Consider the following 20211-nt stretch of genomic DNA (forward strand, 5'->3'; position numbering starts at 1 on the left):
GATACTGTGGTGTTGAAGGTTGCGGAGGCATGATGCGACAATGAGGTGGCACCGAAGGTCAAGGAGAAGACCACGCTGTCGATGGAGGCACCCTGGCACTGTTGCTTGAATACGCACGATACCAAGCTTGAGTTATTTTGCGCATTTTATCGAGCATCTTCTGTACACTACCCCTTCTCTCACCTTTTAAGCCTCCACTAGTTAGTTACGAAACATTCGCCAAGCCGCAGCGCGGATGCAGTAAATCCCCATCACCACCAATACCTGCCGTTGGCTCGTTCCATATGGGTCTATGCAAGCACGTTGCCAGCTGGACTTCGAGGAGCAATAGAAGAGGTGGCGAAATAAATAGAGCAGGTGTGTTGGAGGTGCTAGAATGGGGTCGAGATACTGGGTAAAGCAGTCAACGGGTGGAGTAGGAATGTATTCCTAGAGCGTGGCTCCAGTGGCCTCCAGGTCCATATGCCTCTGTTGTCCACGCTTTGGCAACACCAGGCATTATTCCCTTCTTGCGAAGGAGGTGGCGAAGACCTAAGCCATTCGTCAGCGTCCCTTTCCTCTCGAGTGCGTGGTAGTGGACACTACGACCTCGACGACGGTTGTTACAGTGGAAGAAGACAAAAAAAAAGAGAAAGAAAAGAAAGGAACAATGAGCGAAAAGGAGAAGGAAAAAAGCTAAACTGTAGCAGGAAGGGTGTGAATTTATTTTTTCTGCCATGGTTAGCTGTGAAGGGGGCCAAACGCAAAACATTTGCCAACGTGGAGGTGCAAGTCGATACGCTTTGATCAAATCAAGATAATGAATTTAAATGTGTATTTTGCATTCACAGATCTAAATGATAATATAATGTAACGTGTAATGTATTTCACTCCATTAATAAAAAGGTACGTTGGTTATTGATGTTGGGAGCTACTAAATATTGAGGGGTTTTGAACAAACACATACTGTATGTAACATGGTGTGGCGTGGCCGGACGGATGATATCATGGTCCTGATTGTAACACGAACATGATCCTGGCGTCATGTCATAACAGCCTCATGCTTTAAGTCCATCTACATCACACTGTGTTCTTACAAATTCTTGGTAAATCCCCTTGACTTTGGACTAGAGAAGCTAAGAAGCTACCAACGTCGAGACGAGGTGCATGTTCTTCAATATCTGCTATTTCGCCAAGCAAAGGTGTCCCAGCGACCAAGGTGTGTTTTTATCCAGAGAGAGAAAATTACAGGGAAATGTTACCCACAAAATGTTTGATCTAATTGACTACAGGAAACCTATTTGTAGACGCAGCTTTCCTCCTCCTCCTCCTCCTCCTCCTCCTCCTTCTTCTTCTTCTTCTTCTTGGTAAAAGTTCATGCTCTTCAATGTGGACCGGGCGGCCCTTTCTGAACTTCTTTTCTGATACGAAAATAGGCCATAAATGTGGGGAAAAAGTACACCGAAGGTCCCTCAATTTGTTATCGGGATATAAAAACGTCCTCGAACCGCAAAACTAGATATACGGTGTCCCTTAACTATACAAAACCGGTCACCCGAGGTCCTTCGGTAGTTTCGACCCCGGTTTTAGTCTACGTGGCGGCTGAGTCAACGTGGGACCCACGTGGGCCCCACATGTCAGACTGGTCATGTCATCTCTCTCTTTCCCATCTTCTCTCCCTTTCTCCTCTCCAACACTTTCTTGTCAGGGACTCTCAGCAGGCCGACGGTCGACCGACAGGTGCGGAGGAGGCCGGTGGGGCGAGTCGGGAGAGGAGGTCCGGTTGCCTGCGATGGCCGGTGCTGTGGCGGCTGCTCCGACCGAGGGTGCAAAGGAAGAAGGCGGTGCTTTTGCGAGCTCACCGGCATGGACTCTGGCGGCGGTGAGGTGAGCGAGGATACGTGGGGTGGTGAGGGCAGAGCCGCGGGTGGAGAGGCAATGGAGGCGGCGGGCGGCGGTCAACGTCGACATCTGGAGGTGGAGGCGCGTCGTGCCGCTCCTGGATCTCGACCACCATGCCAAGCACCTCCTCGCGAGCCATATGGATTGCATGCTGCAAGAGTGATGGTGTCCAGGGACGTGCACCTCTCCGCCTCCTCCTTCGTGCGGCTCTACCTCCCGCCGCCCGCTGCCGGAGACAAGAGACTCCCCGTGGTGGTCTACTTCCATGGCGGGGGGTTCGTGATCGGGTCGGCTGCGTCGCCCGGATATCGCCGCTGCCTCAACGACCTTGCCGCCGCCTGCCCTGCCGTCACCGTCTCCGTTGCTACCGCCTCACCCTGGAGCACCCGCTCCCGGCCGCGTACGAGGACTCCACCGCAGCACTCGCCTGGGTGCTCTCCGTCGCCGACCCGTGGCTCGCTGCGCACGGCCCCCTCTCCCGTGTCTTCCTCGCGGGCGACAGCGCCAGCGACAACATCTACCATCACCTTGTCATGTGCCACGGCCTGACCAGCCAACACCTCTCGTGCCGCCTAAAGGGCATCGTGATGATCCACCCGTGGTTCTGGGGCAAGGAGCCCATCGGCGGCAAGGCGGCGACATGGGGAGCAGAAGGGGCTATGGGAGTTCGTGTGCCCCGACGCGGCGGACGGCGCGGATGACCCCCAGATGAACCCGACCGCGGCGGGGGCGCCGGGTCTGGAGAACCTGGTATGCGAGAAGGTGATGGTGTGCGTGGCCGAGGGGAACACGCTACGGTGGCGCGGCCGCGCGTACGCGGTGGCGGTGACATCAGCTTCGCGCTGGTCACGGCGAACGAGCGAGCGGCGGCCGGCGAAGGCGGCGTGCGAGCGCGCGGAGCAGCGGTGGTGGCAGGCGGGCGAGCGCGCGGGCGGGTGATTAGCAAGGAACGAGAAGTAAAAAAATAAGAGAAAAAAGAAAGGGGAAAGAGAGAGGTGACGTGGACACCTGAAATGTGGGGCCCACGTGGGTCCCACACTGCCTCCGCCGCCACGTAGACCAAAACTAGGGTCAAAACCGCCGAAGGACCTCGGGTGACCGGTTTTGTATAGTTAAGGGACCTCGCATATCAGGTTTTGCGGTTCGAGGACGTTTTTTATCCCGATGATAAGTTGAGGGACCTTCGGTGTACTTTTTCCTAAATGTGGCAGGTTAAGCCAGTAAGCAACGTGACAAAACTTGTGGGCCGATAAACGGGCTTGTAAGCTGTAAAACGAATTAGGATGTTAGGCTTGCTCGTCGTGTAGAAGTCTATAGGAAGCTGAAGAGTAGGCCAGCTGGGCCCGACACCAACTCAAGATTACAAATGTCAACGTCAATCATGAGTTTGCAGCGACCTTAAGCCCTTGTGAGATATAGTAATAAACCGAAATGAAATGGGTAAAGAAAGATGAGGAAGTGATGAAAAAGGGAACATGTTTCTCAGGGAACTCCAAGCAGGGCGTACAAACCAAGAACATGGTGTGACCTCATTTTCTGATGAGAAAATTTCTTTTATGGCTCCTAAATTCCAGAAGATCTCTTATATATTTCTGAGTTTTGCTCGCTCACTTTATGGCCTCGAATTTGGTTTTGATCTACTTTATGCCCATTTCACCAGTTGTCTATTAGCTGACTAGGTAATAGCTATGAAAAGGCTAAATTTGTCCATAGTTATGAAATGAATATAGAAATCTGTAAAGTATATTATTGGAAGTGTGCAGGAGTTTGTTCTATGAGACTACTATATTTATGATTTTGTTGTGTGGGGTTTTATTGAGAAACATCTAGGGCCTTCAGGCAGCTCTTGCGCTAGTCGATTTGGGTTTGAAGTCTCACCTTTTCTAATTATTGGATATTAGGTTATTCCCTAATATTCGCGTTTTTGTGTAGGGTTTTATTAGTGGCAAGTTTTTTTTATCTTTTATATAATGGCAAAAAAATTTCAATATTTATTATTCTACTTATTATATATTTTCGAATAGAAACTAACTGTTACGTTTACATATTGAAAAATGCCACACATGCATTTTTTTAATACATAATATTCTTTCCACATATAATAATCCGTTATACAACAAAGTTAAAGAATATTAGTCACACAACAAATTACCATAAATATTTCCAACGATGGATGCCAATAAATTTCCACGTTCCTTCATGTCCAATGGTATAACCAACTTGTTCACACATTAAACGGTCAACTAATAGTTAATTGATAGAAATGGTATGAAAAAGAATAAAGTCAAAAGTGAAAGGCATACAAGAGTGAGCAAAACTCTGGAATATATCGGCTAAATATTTTAGAGATATATAAGGAATTTTCTCTTTTCTAATAGTCCATCCCTCAGTTTGTAAAACTTTGAATTAGAACCACTGGTATATGGTAACAATGGCTTCCTTCTATGATAAATAACCTTAACAAAAATTCAAGCCTCATTTTAAGGAAAAAAAATATTATGCACGCTTACTCGACAAAAAGTTCAAAATTGAAAAAAGAAGACATTCATATGAAAGCTATATCCACTTCTTTTTTTTCTTGATAGGGGCTATGTCCACTATTTTAGGAACACACATCTTTCTTTTTTCGATTACTGAACATATGCCACTATATATGCATACACACAACACGCATACATATACTGATATACTATAAGAATATTTTCTGCATGGCAATGTTGAACAAACTTCTTCCACTTCAATAGCCAAGCCAACTGAAGGCAAAAGCATGGGAAACACCAACCTTTAGTTCAACATAATTGGCCTTTGCAAAAGATTGCACGTTTGTGCCAATGCCCGATTCGCTTTCATAGCTTTCAGAAAAAAGCACAGGGAATAAATGAATGCACAAATGTCGTGCTATCTCTTGGACACCATCATCACAATCATCTCCCTTTGCTTAATTCGATGGTGAGAACCATCATCATCATCATTTCCAAAGCAAATAAAATGAGACAGATTCCTCTTGACAAATAGTATGATAAATCCAAAGTACATTATTTCATATCGTAATTTAGTTCACAATGACATGATCTTGTTCGGTACACAATACTACAATTTAACAAGCCAAGTATGTACATTATTTAAGTAGTGCAACAAATATAAGCAGAGCTTGAAAAAGAGCAAAGCACGGTGATCTGACCATAGGATAGGTAGAGCTGAGGTGCTTAAGTCACAAAAGGCAAAGGTAAGCCTGAAAACATAATGCATCATCCAGAACTTCGTCTGACGATCTAACCATAGTGCCACACCATGATGAGGGAGGGAAAGCTCACAGCGCAGCAACACCATGCTACCAGACATCAAGCATCAGAATCCCACAAACAATACCTCTTTTGAGGCCTGCAGAAAGAAGCAAAAGCTGGCTGCCTGCCTTACCTTCCACACCCACACAAAGTCAATCAAGTAACAATGATGATAAGGGCCTTACCAAAGACCATATATACACACATTGATGCCTTCAGATTTTATTTATGTGTGAGCTTTAGTATCGCCACTGTACCAGTTGCCAGTTCTAGTTATCCGAAACCTCCACGCCAAGTTTCTTCGCCTCCATCTTGAGAAACTTCAGGTATCTAACAGCTTCTTCAATGACAGAGGCTGTATCCAATTGGTCTCCACCAGGGATTATTCCCCTAAGAACTGTGACCATATTTCTCATCCTCTCATGAGTAACAGTGTCCATGGATCCATGGAAGACTGAACTCTGGCTAGAAGAATGATGCATTTTCCTAGACCTTGGTGGTGAAGATGAATCAAGGGAATCACTCTCGAAGCAGTCCGGAGTACGCCCAGTACTCTTGACATCATCTTCATCGCTTTCTTCATCAGAGCTTAGCAGTGCATCAATCTCTCTTGTATCCTCCTTGAAAGATGAGGAAACTTCTTCCAGGTTTCCGTTATCTTGGCCGGAACTTCTGCAAATTGGCTCGGGATAGGAAGGGAAAGCATTGGTGGCTGAAGGGTTTAGCTTGCTCACCAATGCAGGATGACACATGATGCGCCCTTTGTCATCAGTTTGATCAAAGATGATGAAGTTTCTGGGGCATACCTTGGAAGGCTGAAACTCAAATCCACCGAGTGAGGTTCGGAGTTGAGGACTGGTCATGCCTGAAGGGGCACCAAAGGCAGGTGAAACAGGAACCCTGTAGTTGCACTGACCACCCAAGGGTCCATTTGCGATATAACCATCTGCTTCATGTCCATAAGCAAAGGAAGGGTTTCCAGTGAATGCTGTTGGATCCCTCTGCATGAGTCAATGGCTGATACTGGACAGAACGCACTTAAGTACAGACCTCTACCTGATCTGATGTAGTAGCTACACTACCCAAAAACAACGAGAATTCTACAATATGTTTGCGACTCGCAACAACAAGAGACTAAACACCCTACCACAAGGTAGCCATCATGAATGCACTGCTTTTGTTGTTGCGACTTTATACCAGACGAAAGATAAATAGCAGATAAAGTGACTAATCTCGACTCCTGTATTTGGACTACGTGACAGGCTTAAGCAATTGACGGAAGTACTCAGCCTGCAATTTAGAATATTTTGTTAAAATACAGAAGAGACACATAGTAAAATAAGGTATACAAAGATGCCTGAATAACTTAATAAATTTATACTAAAAAATAAAGTGAACTGATAAGTATATGTATTATTTGATTCAGGTATGCATTAGCAAATCATGTAAAAAGTCTTGAGGACAAAACAACAAAATATCTATTTATGGTAATCAAATAATCATTTATCGATAACACCGTTCAATTTCATGAAAAGAAATAATGATTGATCAATCAAAACTTTCTAGCATAACTCAAGAATATCAGGGTCACTGGGGGAGGGACAGGGAAGGGAAGAGACTGAAACCCCACATCATTTTAAATTTCATCTGCAATAGCACTACATGGTCCAGGATTACAGGTTAACAATGAGAACATGACCAGATCACCTATACAATATGCATTCCAAAACCCAACTAAATTAATTAGCTATGCTATAATAGAAAGATCTCAAACAGTTACATAGGTGTAGATAGTTGATGGGTGGTACTTTTCACTATACGAGATTATTGTGAAAATCCCAAACAAAGTACCAAGAATGTTTCCATGAAAAATGACACCTGATTCTCATTTTTTGTTTAGCAACAGCTATGAATCATTTTGGAAACAGGATTCTTTAGGTCAACAAATAAATATCTCACCTGGCACACTTGCATCAACTGGTAATAAGCAAAGATCCTAACATTCATTACTATTGTTCCCACCTCCTTCACAATGCGGAATCTCTTAAGTTCAACCTTAACATACATTCTCAATTTTTACACACCCAATGTCGTCAAGAACAAAGAACCACAAAGGAAAAGGATTCTCCTGTAAATGTGACCGCCTCACCTGCAATGCATGGAAAATTAAAAATTCAGTGAGAATTATGAGATTCTATTATCATGAATATGAAAGGTTTCAGGAGATCAAGAGACATACACAATCACACGGAAAAACACAGCAAGGTGAACAGACTTTCGGCTGCTGTAATAAGTCGAGTACAAAGGGGTCCAAGGCATACTGCTGCTCAGTGCTTAAGTTTTGTTATATTCCTGCAATCCTGCTGATTGTGAATTTGTTATCAACACGTAAAAATACCAACAGAAGGATAGAGAAAATACAGTGCTAACTAGTATATACAACTTCAAGCATGTCATCTGTTTGGTGGTAGTGGTAGACCCAATCCATTCGTGCTACCTTCAACTATATATTTGTTCTCGTGGGAAAACTAATTCCCAGAGCCGGGGAGCAGAGTTCTACACGAGATTAGATAAGTGGATCGTGATTAGTGTTTAAGTTACTGTTGAATACCAAATCGACTTCATTAAATACCAACAGAAAACATCCTTAATAAAACTCCAACACAGTTAAAAGCAAGAACCGGCTTTTAGTGTCCAATCAAGAAAACAACAGGCTTGCCTCCAACTGCCTCCTTGATTGGTAAGCACACACAAACCATGGAAAATTTTTCCAAACTTTCACTGTTCTAATACGATCCCCCTATTCCCCCAATTACAAGCCACAACCGATATATATAGAAGATTAAAACCGTAATAAGAATCATAATAAGATCAAAGATAGGTCCATGGAGCCAAGTACCAGAACCAGAAGGCTACAACCAAATCGAGCACCGTTGGGCAGGTACGGCGAGGGCGGGTCTCGACGAATTCGTCGGCGGCGGGGAGATCAAAATCGGATCTTGGAGGCGATCCCGAGGTGGCGAGGCGCTCGTGGCTTCGTGCAGCAGCAGCAGCACCAAGAAAAAGGAGGGGGATTTGGGGGGGAGGAGAGGAGACGACAGGAGCGGAGAAGACAACAGGAGCAAAAGGGCAACAGCACTAGTAGCATGGGATGTGTGTGCCTTGTATGTGTAGTGCTGTGCTGCCTGCTTGGCCTGCAGCTGCTGCACTGAATCCATACACACAATGGGGTTAAGCACTAGCTGGGTGGATGTGTGTTTACTTTTTCTCCCCTTCTTTTTCTCTCAAGTGCTATTGCTTTTGTAATTTGTACTAGCTTTGCCCCTCTTTCTCTGTTACTACTTGGAATTTGGGGGTAAAAGAATATCTGGAAATCTATTATATAATTAAAGGAATAGAAAAAGGAGCCTCCACGTTCGCTCTCATGGCCTAGAAATTCTCACATTAATCGGAGAAAAAGAAAAAACAGAGTCCATATAGAAATACAATTTACAAATAGCTGAAATTCGGAATTAAAAAATAAGGAATATTAGAAGAGGGGACTAGAGTCCATATAAAAATACAATTAGGAAATAACTGAAATTCGGAATTAAAAATAAGGAATATTAGAAGTAGACTATAGAGTCCATATAGAAATACAATTAGGAAAAAATAGAAATTCGGAATTAAATATATAATTTAAGGAATAGAAAAAGGAGCCTCCACGTTCGCTCTCATGGCCTAGAAATTCTCACATTAATCAGAGAAAAAGAAAAAGCAGAGTCCATATAGAAATACAATTTACAAATAGCTGAAATTCGGAATTAAAAAATAAGGAATATTAGAAGAGGGGACTAGAGTCCATATAGAAATACAATTTACAAATAGCTGAAATTCGGAATTAAAAAATAAGGAATATTAGAAGAGGGGACTAGAGTCCATATAGAAATACAATTAGAAAATACCTGAAATTCGGAATTAAAAATAAGAAATATTAGAAGTAGAGTATAGACTCCATATAGAAATACAATTAGGAAATAACTGAAATTCGGAATTAAAAATAAGGAATATTAGAAGTAGACTATATAGTCCATATAGAAATACAATTAGGAAAAAATAGAAATTCAGAATTAAATATATAATTTAAGGAATAGAAAAAGGAGCCTCCACGTTCGCTCTCATGGCCTAGAAATTCTCACATTAATCGGAGAAAAAGAAAATACAGAGTCCATATAGAAATACAATTTAAAAATAGCTGAAATTCGGAATTAAAAATAAGAAATATTAGAAGAGGAGACTAGAGTCCATATAGAAATACAATTTAGAAAGAAATTTGGAATTAAATATATAATTAAAGGAATAGAAAAAGGAACCTCCAAGTTCGCTCTCATGGCCTAGAAATTCTCACATTAATCGGAGAAAAAGAAAAGACAGAGTCCATATAGAAATACAATTTAAATATAGCTGAAATTCGGAATTAAAAAATAAGGAATATTAGAAGAGGAGACTAGAGTCCATATAGAAATACAATTTAGAAATAGTTGAAATTCAGAATTAAAAAAAGGAATATTAGAAGAGGAGACTAGAGTCTGTCTATATAGAAATACAATTAGGAAATAACTGAAATTCGGAATGAAAAAAAGGAATATTAGAAGAGGAGACTAGAGTCCATATAGAAATACAATTAGGAAATAACTGAAATTCAGAATTAAAAAAAAGAAATATTAGAAGTAGAGTATAGAGTTCATATAGAAATACAATTAGGAAATAACTGAAATTCGGAATTAAAAATAAGGAATATTAGAAGTAGAATATAGAGTACATATAGAAATACAATTAGGAAATAATATAAATTCGGAATTAAAAATAAGGAATATTAGAAGTAAAGTATAGAGTATATATAGAAATACAATTTAGAAAAAAAAATAGAAATTCGGAATTAAAAAAATAAGGAATATTAGAAGTAGAGTATAGAGTCCATATAGGAATTTCAAACTAACTAAAATTTGGAATAAACATAATAAAATTAAAAGTAGAGTTTAGAGTCTGTATAAAAATACAATTTACAAATAACTAAAATTCAAAATTAAGAAAAACATTGGAAGAAGAATTTAAGGTCAATATAGGAATACAAATATTGGAATATAATTTAGAAGCAACTGAAATTCGAAATTAAAAATTAAAGAATATTGAAAGATGAGTTTAGAGTCCACATAGAAATACAATTAGAAATAATAAAAATTCATAAATAAAAATAAATAATATTGGAAGAAGAGCATAGACTCTATATAAAAATACAATTTACAGAAAATTCGGAATTAAAAAAAGAAATATTAAAAGACGAGTCTAGAGTCCATATAGGAATATATATAATTTACAAATAACTAAAATTTAATATTAAAAATAATTAATAACTAACACGTATATAAAATATAATATAAATATTACACATTAGTAGTTTTGTAAAGTTATTGCAAAATTTAAAATTATGTTGTCATTTTAATATATTTGAATAATATAATGAGAAAACATATATGCTATTATATGAGAGAAAATATAATGATGCTAGCCGCGCAATCTGCGCGGGCCACTATGCTTGTTACATAATAAGGTACCAAATGGTTGACCTGTGACGACTAATCGGGCCATTAGGAGATCATCACTAGCGTTTTGACTGTATTTTGCAGGTGGTGAGGAGTGTATTAGATTAATACTAGGAGCAATCAAAGTATCAAACACTTGGAACAGTTATCTAGCCAAGTTACGAGCATGAGCCTTACCACACATTTTTCAACTCCTTTTTTGATACTTATATAAAAATATTATCTAGCCAGTTGCTCCATCCGTTCATGAAAGAATAAACATTCCATGGTATTTAAAATAAAACTTTCACCACATATTATTATTACAAACTATTTAAAATCTACATATAATTTATAGCACCATAAAAGTACTATTCAAGATAAATCTACGCATATAATTTTTGCACATCCAATCTAAGCCTTACTTATCGGACACAACTAAATATTTAATATAAAACACAATTCTACAATAGGATTTTTGAATTATTTTCACCATATTATAGTTTTTAGCCTTGACTTTTAAACTGATAATACACATATAAAATGTTTTACATATAAATTGTTTTTTCTTTATTTATGTATCTCCGTCTTATCTATTAGAATTAAATGGGATAGGCCCAAATTAATTCTTGTAATTTCAAGGGCTCACAATTAATGTTAAGAGATTAATACCACATTAAAAACCAATGAAAAATGATCTTAACTTAAATAGACTACTAGAGAATACCTACTGAGCGGTTGAGATGGTGGTGGGAATGTCACACGCGTGCGCTCGAGCCAAGCCAAGCCAGCCAGGGCGTCAAAGCGGCGGGTTCGGACGGGCTGCTCGTTTTCAGCCGTTTTGTTTTTATGAGTAAAAGCATAACCGGCATGATTCATTACTCCGGTAACAGACGAGGCCTATAGTGCAATCAATCGAGATTAACGTAGTAATGTTTCTCTTGCGTTATCTTCCACCTCTAGGTAGATAGAGAGCTCTCTCTCGGTTCTATCTACCTCAGTTTTTGGTTCTTCTTGTGTAGACACCTCCTCTGCTTATGTGCTCCTATGGTTGTTTCCTAGTTCTGAGTACTTGCGCATACGGGTATTTGGGACGAGTAGACCTCCAGAATTCCGTCCACCAGAGTACATGCACGGTTAGGTGGGCGATAAAATTTTTGGGAGCGTGTTCTTCGCGCGACTGCTCTACTTCTTCCTCTGCTTCACATCAGCACTACTTCCTCGGCATCAAGTCATATATGCTTCCTCTACATCAACCTCCGGATCATGTCGATCAGTATCGAAAACGACGTCAACGACAACTGCGACAGGAATAGCAATGGAGGGAACGGCAACGGCTCAATCGGGAACGACAACATCAACACCACAACCTCTGAATCCAGAGCGTTCTGCGGGTATGTTCTCCTCACTCTGGTGTTAAACATATGTCTAGATGCTATTGTCTCTGTTAGCATGTTAATGTTAGCACCAGCTTTGGATCACTCGCCTGCATACATGTCATATTTATTATGTCATATTTATTATGCTATAATTTTTGGATTAAAATATGCTAAATAATAACTAGATTTCTAACATTGTCATCCATATTTTCACTGACCATAGCCTAGATGTTTATAAGATATTGATGTTCAGAGCTTTAAAGTTTGATTTGAGACATTTTTTCAAGACTTTCTTTTTGGGGCTTTCATCTTTATTGCTGCATATTTTATTTTGATTTGTACTCCCTTCCTCGTAAATATTTTTTTAGTTTGACTTAAACTGATTACTGTACTCAACAAAAATTTTTAGGTTATATAATTATGTAACCAAAATTACTTTCTTAATAGTCTGCAATATACTTTTAAAGCTATTTACTTCAAATATAATAGTTAAAAATACATTTGTTATATAGGAGCTCACCCCTTTTAATTTTCCTGCCGACTTTTTATCTTAAACTTAAAAAATGCTGGTTTTAGTCCAAACAAACAAATATTTGCAAACAAATGGAGTATTTGTTTTTCTTTTCTTTTATGTTGTAAACTTTCTTTTTTCACATGTACTGTTATTTAAGGTGTTATTGACATATAAGGGGGGAGGACGGTCGCCGCTGTACAGTACACAGGATGTGTTTAGACCAAAGTGTCGACATAACAGACTGAAGTGTCGACATAAGCAAGGTCATGTAACAACAAATAAGAAAGCTAAGACACCTGCATGATGTAATACTCCTATATGATACTATGATATTACCGCAGCCATATGCTTTTTTTTGTCCTCTTAAAGTTGAGATTGATCTAGAGCAAGTCCATTAATAACACAGAAAACACGCTTACCCTGCTAGAGCTGGTCTTCTCTTTTACCGGTGAGAGTACGCGAGGCGACTTTGTTGTAAAATTTCTATGAAGAAAAATTAACCTGTTCATACATGACATGCGTAGACAGCGTATAAGTCGTAGTCTAACACCTTTTTTAAAAATTGATCTCGAAGTGGCAGGCGTGCCTTCCAGGAGGCAAGCGTTTCCTTTGCCGAGAGCGACATGGCACCAAACTTTATTTCCTTTGCTGATCCGGTGTTTGACTCCGGTGAACTGAAAACCCCCCCTCTCCCGGTCTCGCCCCCGGCCGCGGTGTTTTTTCGTCAAGGAGGAGGAGAGGGGAGATCGCTGTCATCTGCAGGGAACGCATGCGCGATTCGTCGCGGATAGAAAAATGAGGCCCGGGCATGCCTAGGTTGCAGGTCAGGTCAGTAGGTGCGTATATAGGCGATGCGCATGCTGATGATGCAGACTTTTGTGATTAACAGTCCAGATAAATCCATATCAATCGCCCTTGGAGGCTGCAGGGAGAGCATATGCGTGAATAGGTTTTGGAGGCCTGATTACTGGTAAAGATGCTTTGGGGTGCTCTGATCGGTTCACGCTATCATTGATTAATTTGGAACCCCGCGAAACGTTGAAAACTGAGATTTCAACGAAATTTCGATCGAACTTACTGTTTTAAATTTGTTTTTGTTTAAAAAAGCATCGAATTTGCCCCTGAGGTTGATTTTTGAACTAGGAACCTATATACTTGTTTGTGCTCATTCTCACGTGTGATCAGGACCCGAGCTCAAAACTTGTATCCTAGACGAATTCATATAGGGGGAGTGCCTTGCTTCTCCTCTAGAGGAGTTTCGCACTCCGACAAACATCAAGTCTTCTAAAGGTGAAGTAATGTCCACAAGTGTACTTACGGTTATTATTGTTTTAGTCGTAGGTAATGCACACGTTGGTAGCGAGTCGCTCATGATAACTTTATTAATATCAAAATATGTAGGTCTAGACTTTCATGGGTGCTCATATAAACTGTGTTTCTCAATTAAAAAAAAGAGTGCTAGCCCCTGATATCATGTTTCTTAATGGGATAGATTATCATGACGAGTCTTTACCCCCATCAACTGCTCCCCTACACACCCACGTGTTCGCATTTCTTACCATGCATTATCTCATGCCTACCGCATGTCCGTATCTGATCACCACGCTTGTCAGGAGCCAAAGTTGATACCTGAGGTATCAGATTTGATGCTTTGGGTACCAGACCTGGTACCTATGATACTGGTATCATACCTAATACCCACAAGGTATCGAGGCCAGTTGTTGCATATCAAGTCTGGTACCAACAAAAAAAATGTACATGAAGGTATCGCATAGAACCAAGCAAGTCATATTCTTCCTGTCCCCACACATTGTGCCTCCTCTGCCAGTTGCCCCATCCATCCATTAACCTAAGCATGAAGTTGAAGAAACAACCAAAGAACACAAGATTATGAATAGGCATAGGCGGTGAACTCCTAGAAAAGACATAGCCTCGTCTTCCTCATGCACTCTTCTTGGGGGTGCCGCTACCTCCACTCTCTTGTTGGCTTTTCGAGGACGGCACCAGTAGCTCTTGGATAGGGTCATAGCCGACCTTTTTTTGGAGGGAAGGGTCAGATGGACGACGACTGTGAGTGCAATGAGTGAGGTGGAGGACAGTGTAATGGTGGTGGGACGGTGCCACGTAGGCGACATGCCCATCTCTGTATGTATTTTTTTTAAAAAAAAGTAAAATGACACAAATGTTCTTTTCTTAAAAGAAAAAAACACAATGTTCGAGCGTCAGCTTGAGAAATCAGAACGTCTGAAGCAGAAGGTTTAGCCCAGAAATCAAAACTTCAGCTAAACCTTACGCATCCATGGGCCTCGTTGGTTATAGCCTGTGTGCATCAACATGGGGTGTTTGATGGGCCGGAAGATGTTTTCCGTTCCAGGCCCACTGATGACTGAACATTTTGGGGGGTCTGTCTTTGGATCAGCTTCTCCTTCCTCCGGCCCTATCGCGCGGTGCGGTATCTCCGGGATTTGCAACCATACATCCTCTCCTCCATTCAAAGCGCCAGTCGTGTACCACCGCCCGAGGCACGTAGAACCACGCCAAGATGCGTGAACCCCCGCTTGCGTCGCGTCGACATGCGCAGCGGCGCCCATGCTCCCCATGTCGTTGTCCCGCTCCTGCAAGAGATACACCTATGTTAGCCACGTCTTTTCTGTTTGAGATCCTTCCAAATCCTCCCCCCATCTTAATTTCTTCCCATCTCTCCGGCGGCGCCGGCGCCATTCGCCTTTTCTCCCAAACGCTCACCGGCTGGCAGCCCCCAGCCTCCCCGCCTGCTCGTTCGGCCGGTCTCGGCCTCCCCCTTCGTTGATCTCCAACCTGAGCACCGTCGACCACGCCGACGCCGGCGACGCCTCGCCCGCGTACAAGGTACCAGGTACTGCATCTGCATGCATACTGCACACACGTGTCTTGCTGAATTCCTCCACCGTGGCAATGCGGCGGAGGTCGCGCTGTGACCTCACCTCACCTCCGGCTACGTGGCGCCGTCACGTGGAGTGATTCACTACCGTAATCAGTGACGTCAGTAGTATCAGATAGGATTTCGGAGTTATTCTGTGGGACAGGATGGTCACTAATTTCCGGTTTTGGTTTTAGGATATCATTTTCTTTTTAGTGTTGGAGAACAGGAGAAGGCAATCATTGATTGTTACTTTGTTAGTAATTGGTTAGTATATCTGCACTGCACTCTGCACACACGTACTGATCTCTCCGTCCCGTTTGCTTCAACAACACATTTGCTTTGCTCGGTACATGCAGAGAGAAAAAGAAGCAATGGGCATCGGCATCGGCATCGGCATCGGCATCGGCATCGGCACCGGCACCGGCGCGGCGCTACCATTCGGCGAGGCCTCGCCGTGGAGCCTGCTCGGCGGCGCGGTGGCCGCGCTGCTGCTGGTCTGGGCCGCGCAGATGCTGGAGTGGGCCTGGCTGGCCCCGCGGCGGATGGAACGGGCCCTCAGGGCCCAGGGCCTGAGGGGCACCCAGTACCGCTTCCTCCATGGCGACCTCACCGAGGACCTGCGGCTCGTCACGGCGGCCCGCTCCAAGCCCGTGCCCATGGACCGGCCCCACGACTTCATCCCGCGCGTCGCGCCTCTGCTTCACCGTGCCTTGGAGGAACACGGTACTGTACTCGCTCTACTTCTGCAATATTTGTTTTCTTTTGTTTTGTTTTTCGGCGAACACATCCAAGATTTGATTGTTGTTATGCAACTTTAAGTTCATCGTACAGTTGATCTAGAAATGCCACTATTTGATCATCAATTATCTTGTTTTTTTCAGTGTCTTTGTACCATGTTCTGATCTCTGTGCGCATGAAAATACAGGTAGGGTTTCTTTTACATGGTTCGGGCCAATGCCAAGGGTTACAATCACTGATCCGGACTTGGTCCGTGAAGTTCTATCGAACAAATTTGGTCACTTTGAGAAGACAAAGCTGGCCACTCGGCTTTCTAAGTTACTCGTTGGTGGGCTTGTGATCCTTCATGGTGAAAAATGGGTCAAACATAGGAGGATTATGAATCCAGCCTTTCATGCAGAAAAGCTAAAGGTATTATTACTAGGATTTACTGAAAGAATTCGTGAATATGAGACCTGACTACTGTATTTAGTATTCAGGATTTCATGTGTAAGAATTATCATTTAGTAAGACGATCGTTTAGCCTAGCTATTTGATCAGAAGTTAAATTAATCTGATGAATGCCTGCATTCTTTGCAGTCACTAAACAGGTCGAACTAAACATATTAGAACTGGAGATCAATTTGGTTACACTTACTTTCCTGGTATTTTTCCCCTTTCCCTGACTTATATATTCCCTTGGAACTAATTGCAGCGGATGTTGCCAGCATTCTCCGCATCTTGTAGCGAACTAATTGGCAGATGGGAGAATGCGGTTGCTGCTTCTGTTGGAAAAGCCGAGCTGGACATTTGGCCAGATTTTCAGAATTTATCAGGAGATGTTATTTCAAGAGCAGCATTTGGTGTCAGACACCACGAAGGCAGACAAATTTTCCTACTTCAGGCCGAGCAAGCTGAACGCCTTGTTCAATCTTTCCGGAGTAATTACATCCCAGGCTTATCGTATGGTTCTCATCACTGTCCCAACATCTTTAGTTTCAGTCCCCGTTTTCTTTTTTCAACTCATCTGTTGGATTATACTTCCTCCGTTTCATATTACTACATAAGACTTTCTAGCATTGCCCACATTCATATAGATGTTAATGCTAGAAAGCCTTATAACCTGAAAGAAGTAGTAATTTATAACTGGATTATTTGTTTCACACTTCTAAAAATGCTCTTAATAAACTTTCTTTTACTGCATTGTTGACACCACTTATTCTAAGTTATTTGTTAGTTTTATAATATATAATATGTAGTTTATCTTTACAAACGAGTGGATCATCCATCAACTTTTACCTGCATAGTATATATTTAAAACACTACCTAAAGTTCAGAGTGCTCCTAATCTTTCTTTGTTTTGTTTTTGTTTTGCCGAATTTATCAATATCAAGAGAAAATTAAGTACATACAGGACAACATAATAGTTGTGAGAAAAACATGGATGGACCACCAAAGACCAAAAAGTGCTCCTTACATTTGCCATTATTTGTGTCCAACTTTCATTGTTTCGGGAATATATCCAACTTTTATGTAGAGAAAAAAACTAAATTCATTTTGTATCCACTTATTCGTTTCATCCATAGATGATAGAACTAACATAATACTCTCCCTCCAGTCTTTTACCGACAGAAAACAACAGAAGGATGAAGGCAATAGACAGAGAGATAAAGAGTATTCTAAGAGGCATAATAGAAAAGAGGCAGAAGGCCACGAAGAACGGCGAAGCCAGCAAGGACGATCTGCTCGGCTTGCTCCTACAATCCAACATGGATTATTACAGCGACGAGGACGGCAAATCCAGCAAGGGGATGACCGTCGAGGAGATCATCGACGAATGCAAGCTGTTCTACTTCGCCGGGATGGAGACAACCGCCGTGTTGCTCACCTGGACAATGGTTGCCCTGAGCATGCACCCGGAGTGGCAGGATCGCGCCAGGGAGGAGATTCTGCAGGTCTTTGGGCGAAACAAACCTGATATCAATGGCGTTAGCCGCCTGAAAGTCGTGAGTTGTGCACTCTGCCCCGTAACGCAATTTTTGCACCGTTTTCTGCAAAAGATGTTCACGATTTGATGATCGATGGAGCCGATCTTTGGCAGGTGACCATGGTGCTGCACGAGGTGCTGCGCCTGTACCCGCCGGTGGTGATGATGAACCGCCGCACGTACAAGGAGATCGAGCTCGGCGGCGTCAGGTACCCGGCGGGCGTGATGCTGTCGCTGCCCGTGCTGTTCATCCACCGCGACGCCGCCGCGTGGGGGCACGACGCCGGCGAGTTCGACCCGGGGAGGTTCGCGGAGGGCGTGGCCAGGGCGTGCAAGGACCCCGGCGCCGGCGCGTTCTTCCCGTTCAGCTGGGGCCCGCGCATCTGCATCGGCCAGAACTTCGCGCTGCTGGAGGCCAAGGTGGCGCTCGGCATGATCCTGCAGCGCTTCGCGTTCGAGCTGTCGCCGGCGTACGCGCACGCGCCCTACACCGTGCTGACGCTGCACCCGCAGCACGGCGTTCCGGTTAGGCTGCGCCGACTCTGATCGTCGGGTTAGGGAAAGAAAAAAAGATGAAATGAAATGAAATCGTCTGTATAGATCCGTGCATCCGGCATTCTGAATCTCTGATATCAAAGCAGAACACATTTGCTGATAAACACTGGAAGCTCCATGTTCCGGGCATCCGGCACTCTGAAATCTCAATCTCTGATATGAAAGCAGAACACTATTTGCTGACAACCGCTGCTGCAGTTCCTTGCATAGTTGAAGTGTATGAGTATCCGTACTCCATATCACGGGTATTCAGCTGGTCTTCTTAAATCCTAAACTGTTAAGGTGTGTTCTTTCCCCGAGAATAAAATAGAATAAGAATATACATGTTCTCTATTGGTGTGATTTTTTTTAAAAGTTACATATAAGTTATTTAAAATATTACATTTAAACCATTCTTTTACTTAATACATTTGTTTGTACCTCGAATTATTAGGCTATTTAGTATTCCATTCAGGCAAGACAACACTCCCAAACCTACCAGAAAATGATTTGCCACTACAAGATAGAAGATGGATCAAGGACATCACCAGTGCCTTAGGGGTCTAGGCAATCCTCGAATATCTCAATCTGTGGCCTGCAATCCACTCCTTGGATGACCTCTCCAAGGAGCCCGATTCCCTCATCTGGTGGTGGGAGTCTTCAGGGGAATACTCGTCATATTCCGCCTACCTGTCTCTGTTTGTGGGAACTGGAAAGGGTGCAGTTCTAGGACAAGCCGATTTGGAGGTCGTTGGCGCCTCCTCGATGTCGTTACTTCATGTGGTTGGTGGATCTCAATAGATGTTGGATGGCCGATCAGCTCCACAATCGCGGCTTGCCACACCTTGATCGATGTGTCTTTTGTGATCAATGCAACGAGACTATCAATAATCTTCTGGTCGCTTGTCCGGAATCATGGCAATGGTGGTGGTTTGCCCTCAGAGCAATTAGATTGCCCAATTTCCTGCCATTCAATGAAGCATCCTTCCACTTGTGGCTTTGTGATAACCGCATGAAGGTTGACAAGGCTCACCGACGGGGATTCGACACCATCGCAGCCCTGGTTGCCTGGACGATTTGGAAGGAGAGGAATAACAGGGTTTTCAATCAGCATCACAAGCCCTGGGTCGAAGTGGCAAAGGGTATGGCTGCTGATGCTGAGCTATGACGCCTAACAAATGCGGTGATGACAGAACTAACCACGCCTAGCATGTTCCCCCGCTCGCAGAATCTGATTGGAGATTAGGCCCTAATCTCTTTGTATCTCATGTACCCTGTCCCCTTCCTGTTTTTTTTTTCGGTTTTCCTTTTATATAAACTTTACTCTTTTTAATACAATGATGTGCTGCTTGCGTATTCCAAAAAAATATAAAATGATTTGCCAAGTACTAATTCAAAAGGGCCAAGTACTAATTCAAAAGGGTACTTTAGGCCTTTAGGGTGGCACAACGG

General features: G+C 42.7%; 3 protein-coding genes across 7 annotated transcripts; 2 read left to right on the top strand and 1 right to left on the bottom strand.

Moving 5' to 3' along the window:
• The first annotated feature begins 1917 nt into the window (after positions 1 to 1917).
• On the top strand, positions 1918 to 2820 carry LOC107281005 (probable carboxylesterase 2). Its single transcript, XM_066308009.1, has 2 exons — positions 1918 to 2312; positions 2496 to 2820. Exons 1-2 carry the CDS (start codon positions 1918 to 1920, stop codon positions 2818 to 2820), a joined length of 720 nt encoding a protein of 239 aa, XP_066164106.1.
• Positions 2821 to 4898: 2078 nt separating this feature from the next.
• Positions 4899 to 8372, bottom strand: LOC4326692 (transcription factor bHLH144). Its single transcript, XM_015765871.3, has 4 exons — positions 8065 to 8372; positions 7405 to 7525; positions 7125 to 7314; positions 4899 to 6455 (listed from the first exon to the last, which is right to left on the bottom strand). The coding sequence occupies exon 4, from the start codon at positions 6170 to 6172 to the stop codon at positions 5435 to 5437; it is 738 nt and encodes a 245-aa protein (XP_015621357.1). The 5' UTR covers positions 6173 to 6455; positions 7125 to 7314; positions 7405 to 7525; positions 8065 to 8372; the 3' UTR covers positions 4899 to 5434.
• Positions 8373 to 15275: 6903 nt separating this feature from the next.
• On the top strand, positions 15276 to 18966 carry LOC4326694 (cytochrome P450 CYP72A616). Of its 5 annotated transcripts, none has more exons than XM_066311547.1 (7): positions 15276 to 15494; positions 15716 to 15785; positions 15878 to 16244; positions 16447 to 16670; positions 16954 to 17201; positions 17857 to 18244; positions 18340 to 18966. In XM_066311547.1, the coding sequence occupies exons 3-7, from the start codon at positions 15893 to 15895 to the stop codon at positions 18769 to 18771; spliced, it is 1644 nt and encodes a 547-aa protein (XP_066167644.1). In that variant the 5' UTR covers positions 15276 to 15494; positions 15716 to 15785; positions 15878 to 15892; the 3' UTR covers positions 18772 to 18966. The 5 variants fall into 5 exon arrangements, with proteins under 5 accessions (XP_066167644.1, XP_066167645.1, XP_015615885.1 ...); XM_066311548.1 differs by having other exon boundaries at positions 15276 to 15487; XM_015760399.3 differs by lacking the exon at positions 15716 to 15785.
• The last annotated feature ends 1245 nt before the right edge of the window (positions 18967 to 20211 follow it).

The sequence above is a fragment of the Oryza sativa genome, chromosome 1 (assembly GCF_034140825.1).
Source record: "Oryza sativa Japonica Group chromosome 1, ASM3414082v1".
NCBI classification, from domain to species: domain Eukaryota; kingdom Viridiplantae; phylum Streptophyta; class Magnoliopsida; order Poales; family Poaceae; genus Oryza; species Oryza sativa.

Bases quoted from the DNA above. Each gene is read 5' to 3' on its own strand.
- LOC4326692 (XM_015765871.3), bottom strand. From the start codon at position 6,172: ATGCAGAGGGATCCAACAGCATTCACTGGAAACCCTTCCTTTGCTTAT.
- LOC4326694 (XM_015760392.3), top strand. From the start codon at position 15,872: ATGCAGAGAGAAAAAGAAGCAATGGGCATCGGCATCGGCATCGGCATC. The intron at 16,245-16,446 runs GTACTGTACTCG...ATGAAAATACAG, and splicing joins CCGTGCCTTGGAGGAACACG to GTAGGGTTTCTTTTACATGG. The intron at 18,245-18,339 runs GTGAGTTGTGCA...GATCTTTGGCAG, and splicing joins GCGTTAGCCGCCTGAAAGTC to GTGACCATGGTGCTGCACGA.
- LOC107281005 (XM_066308009.1), top strand. From the start codon at position 1,918: ATGGAGGCGGCGGGCGGCGGTCAACGTCGACATCTGGAGGTGGAGGCG. The intron at 2,313-2,495 runs GTGCTCTCCGTC...TTCTGGGGCAAG, and splicing joins CCACCGCAGCACTCGCCTGG to GAGCCCATCGGCGGCAAGGC.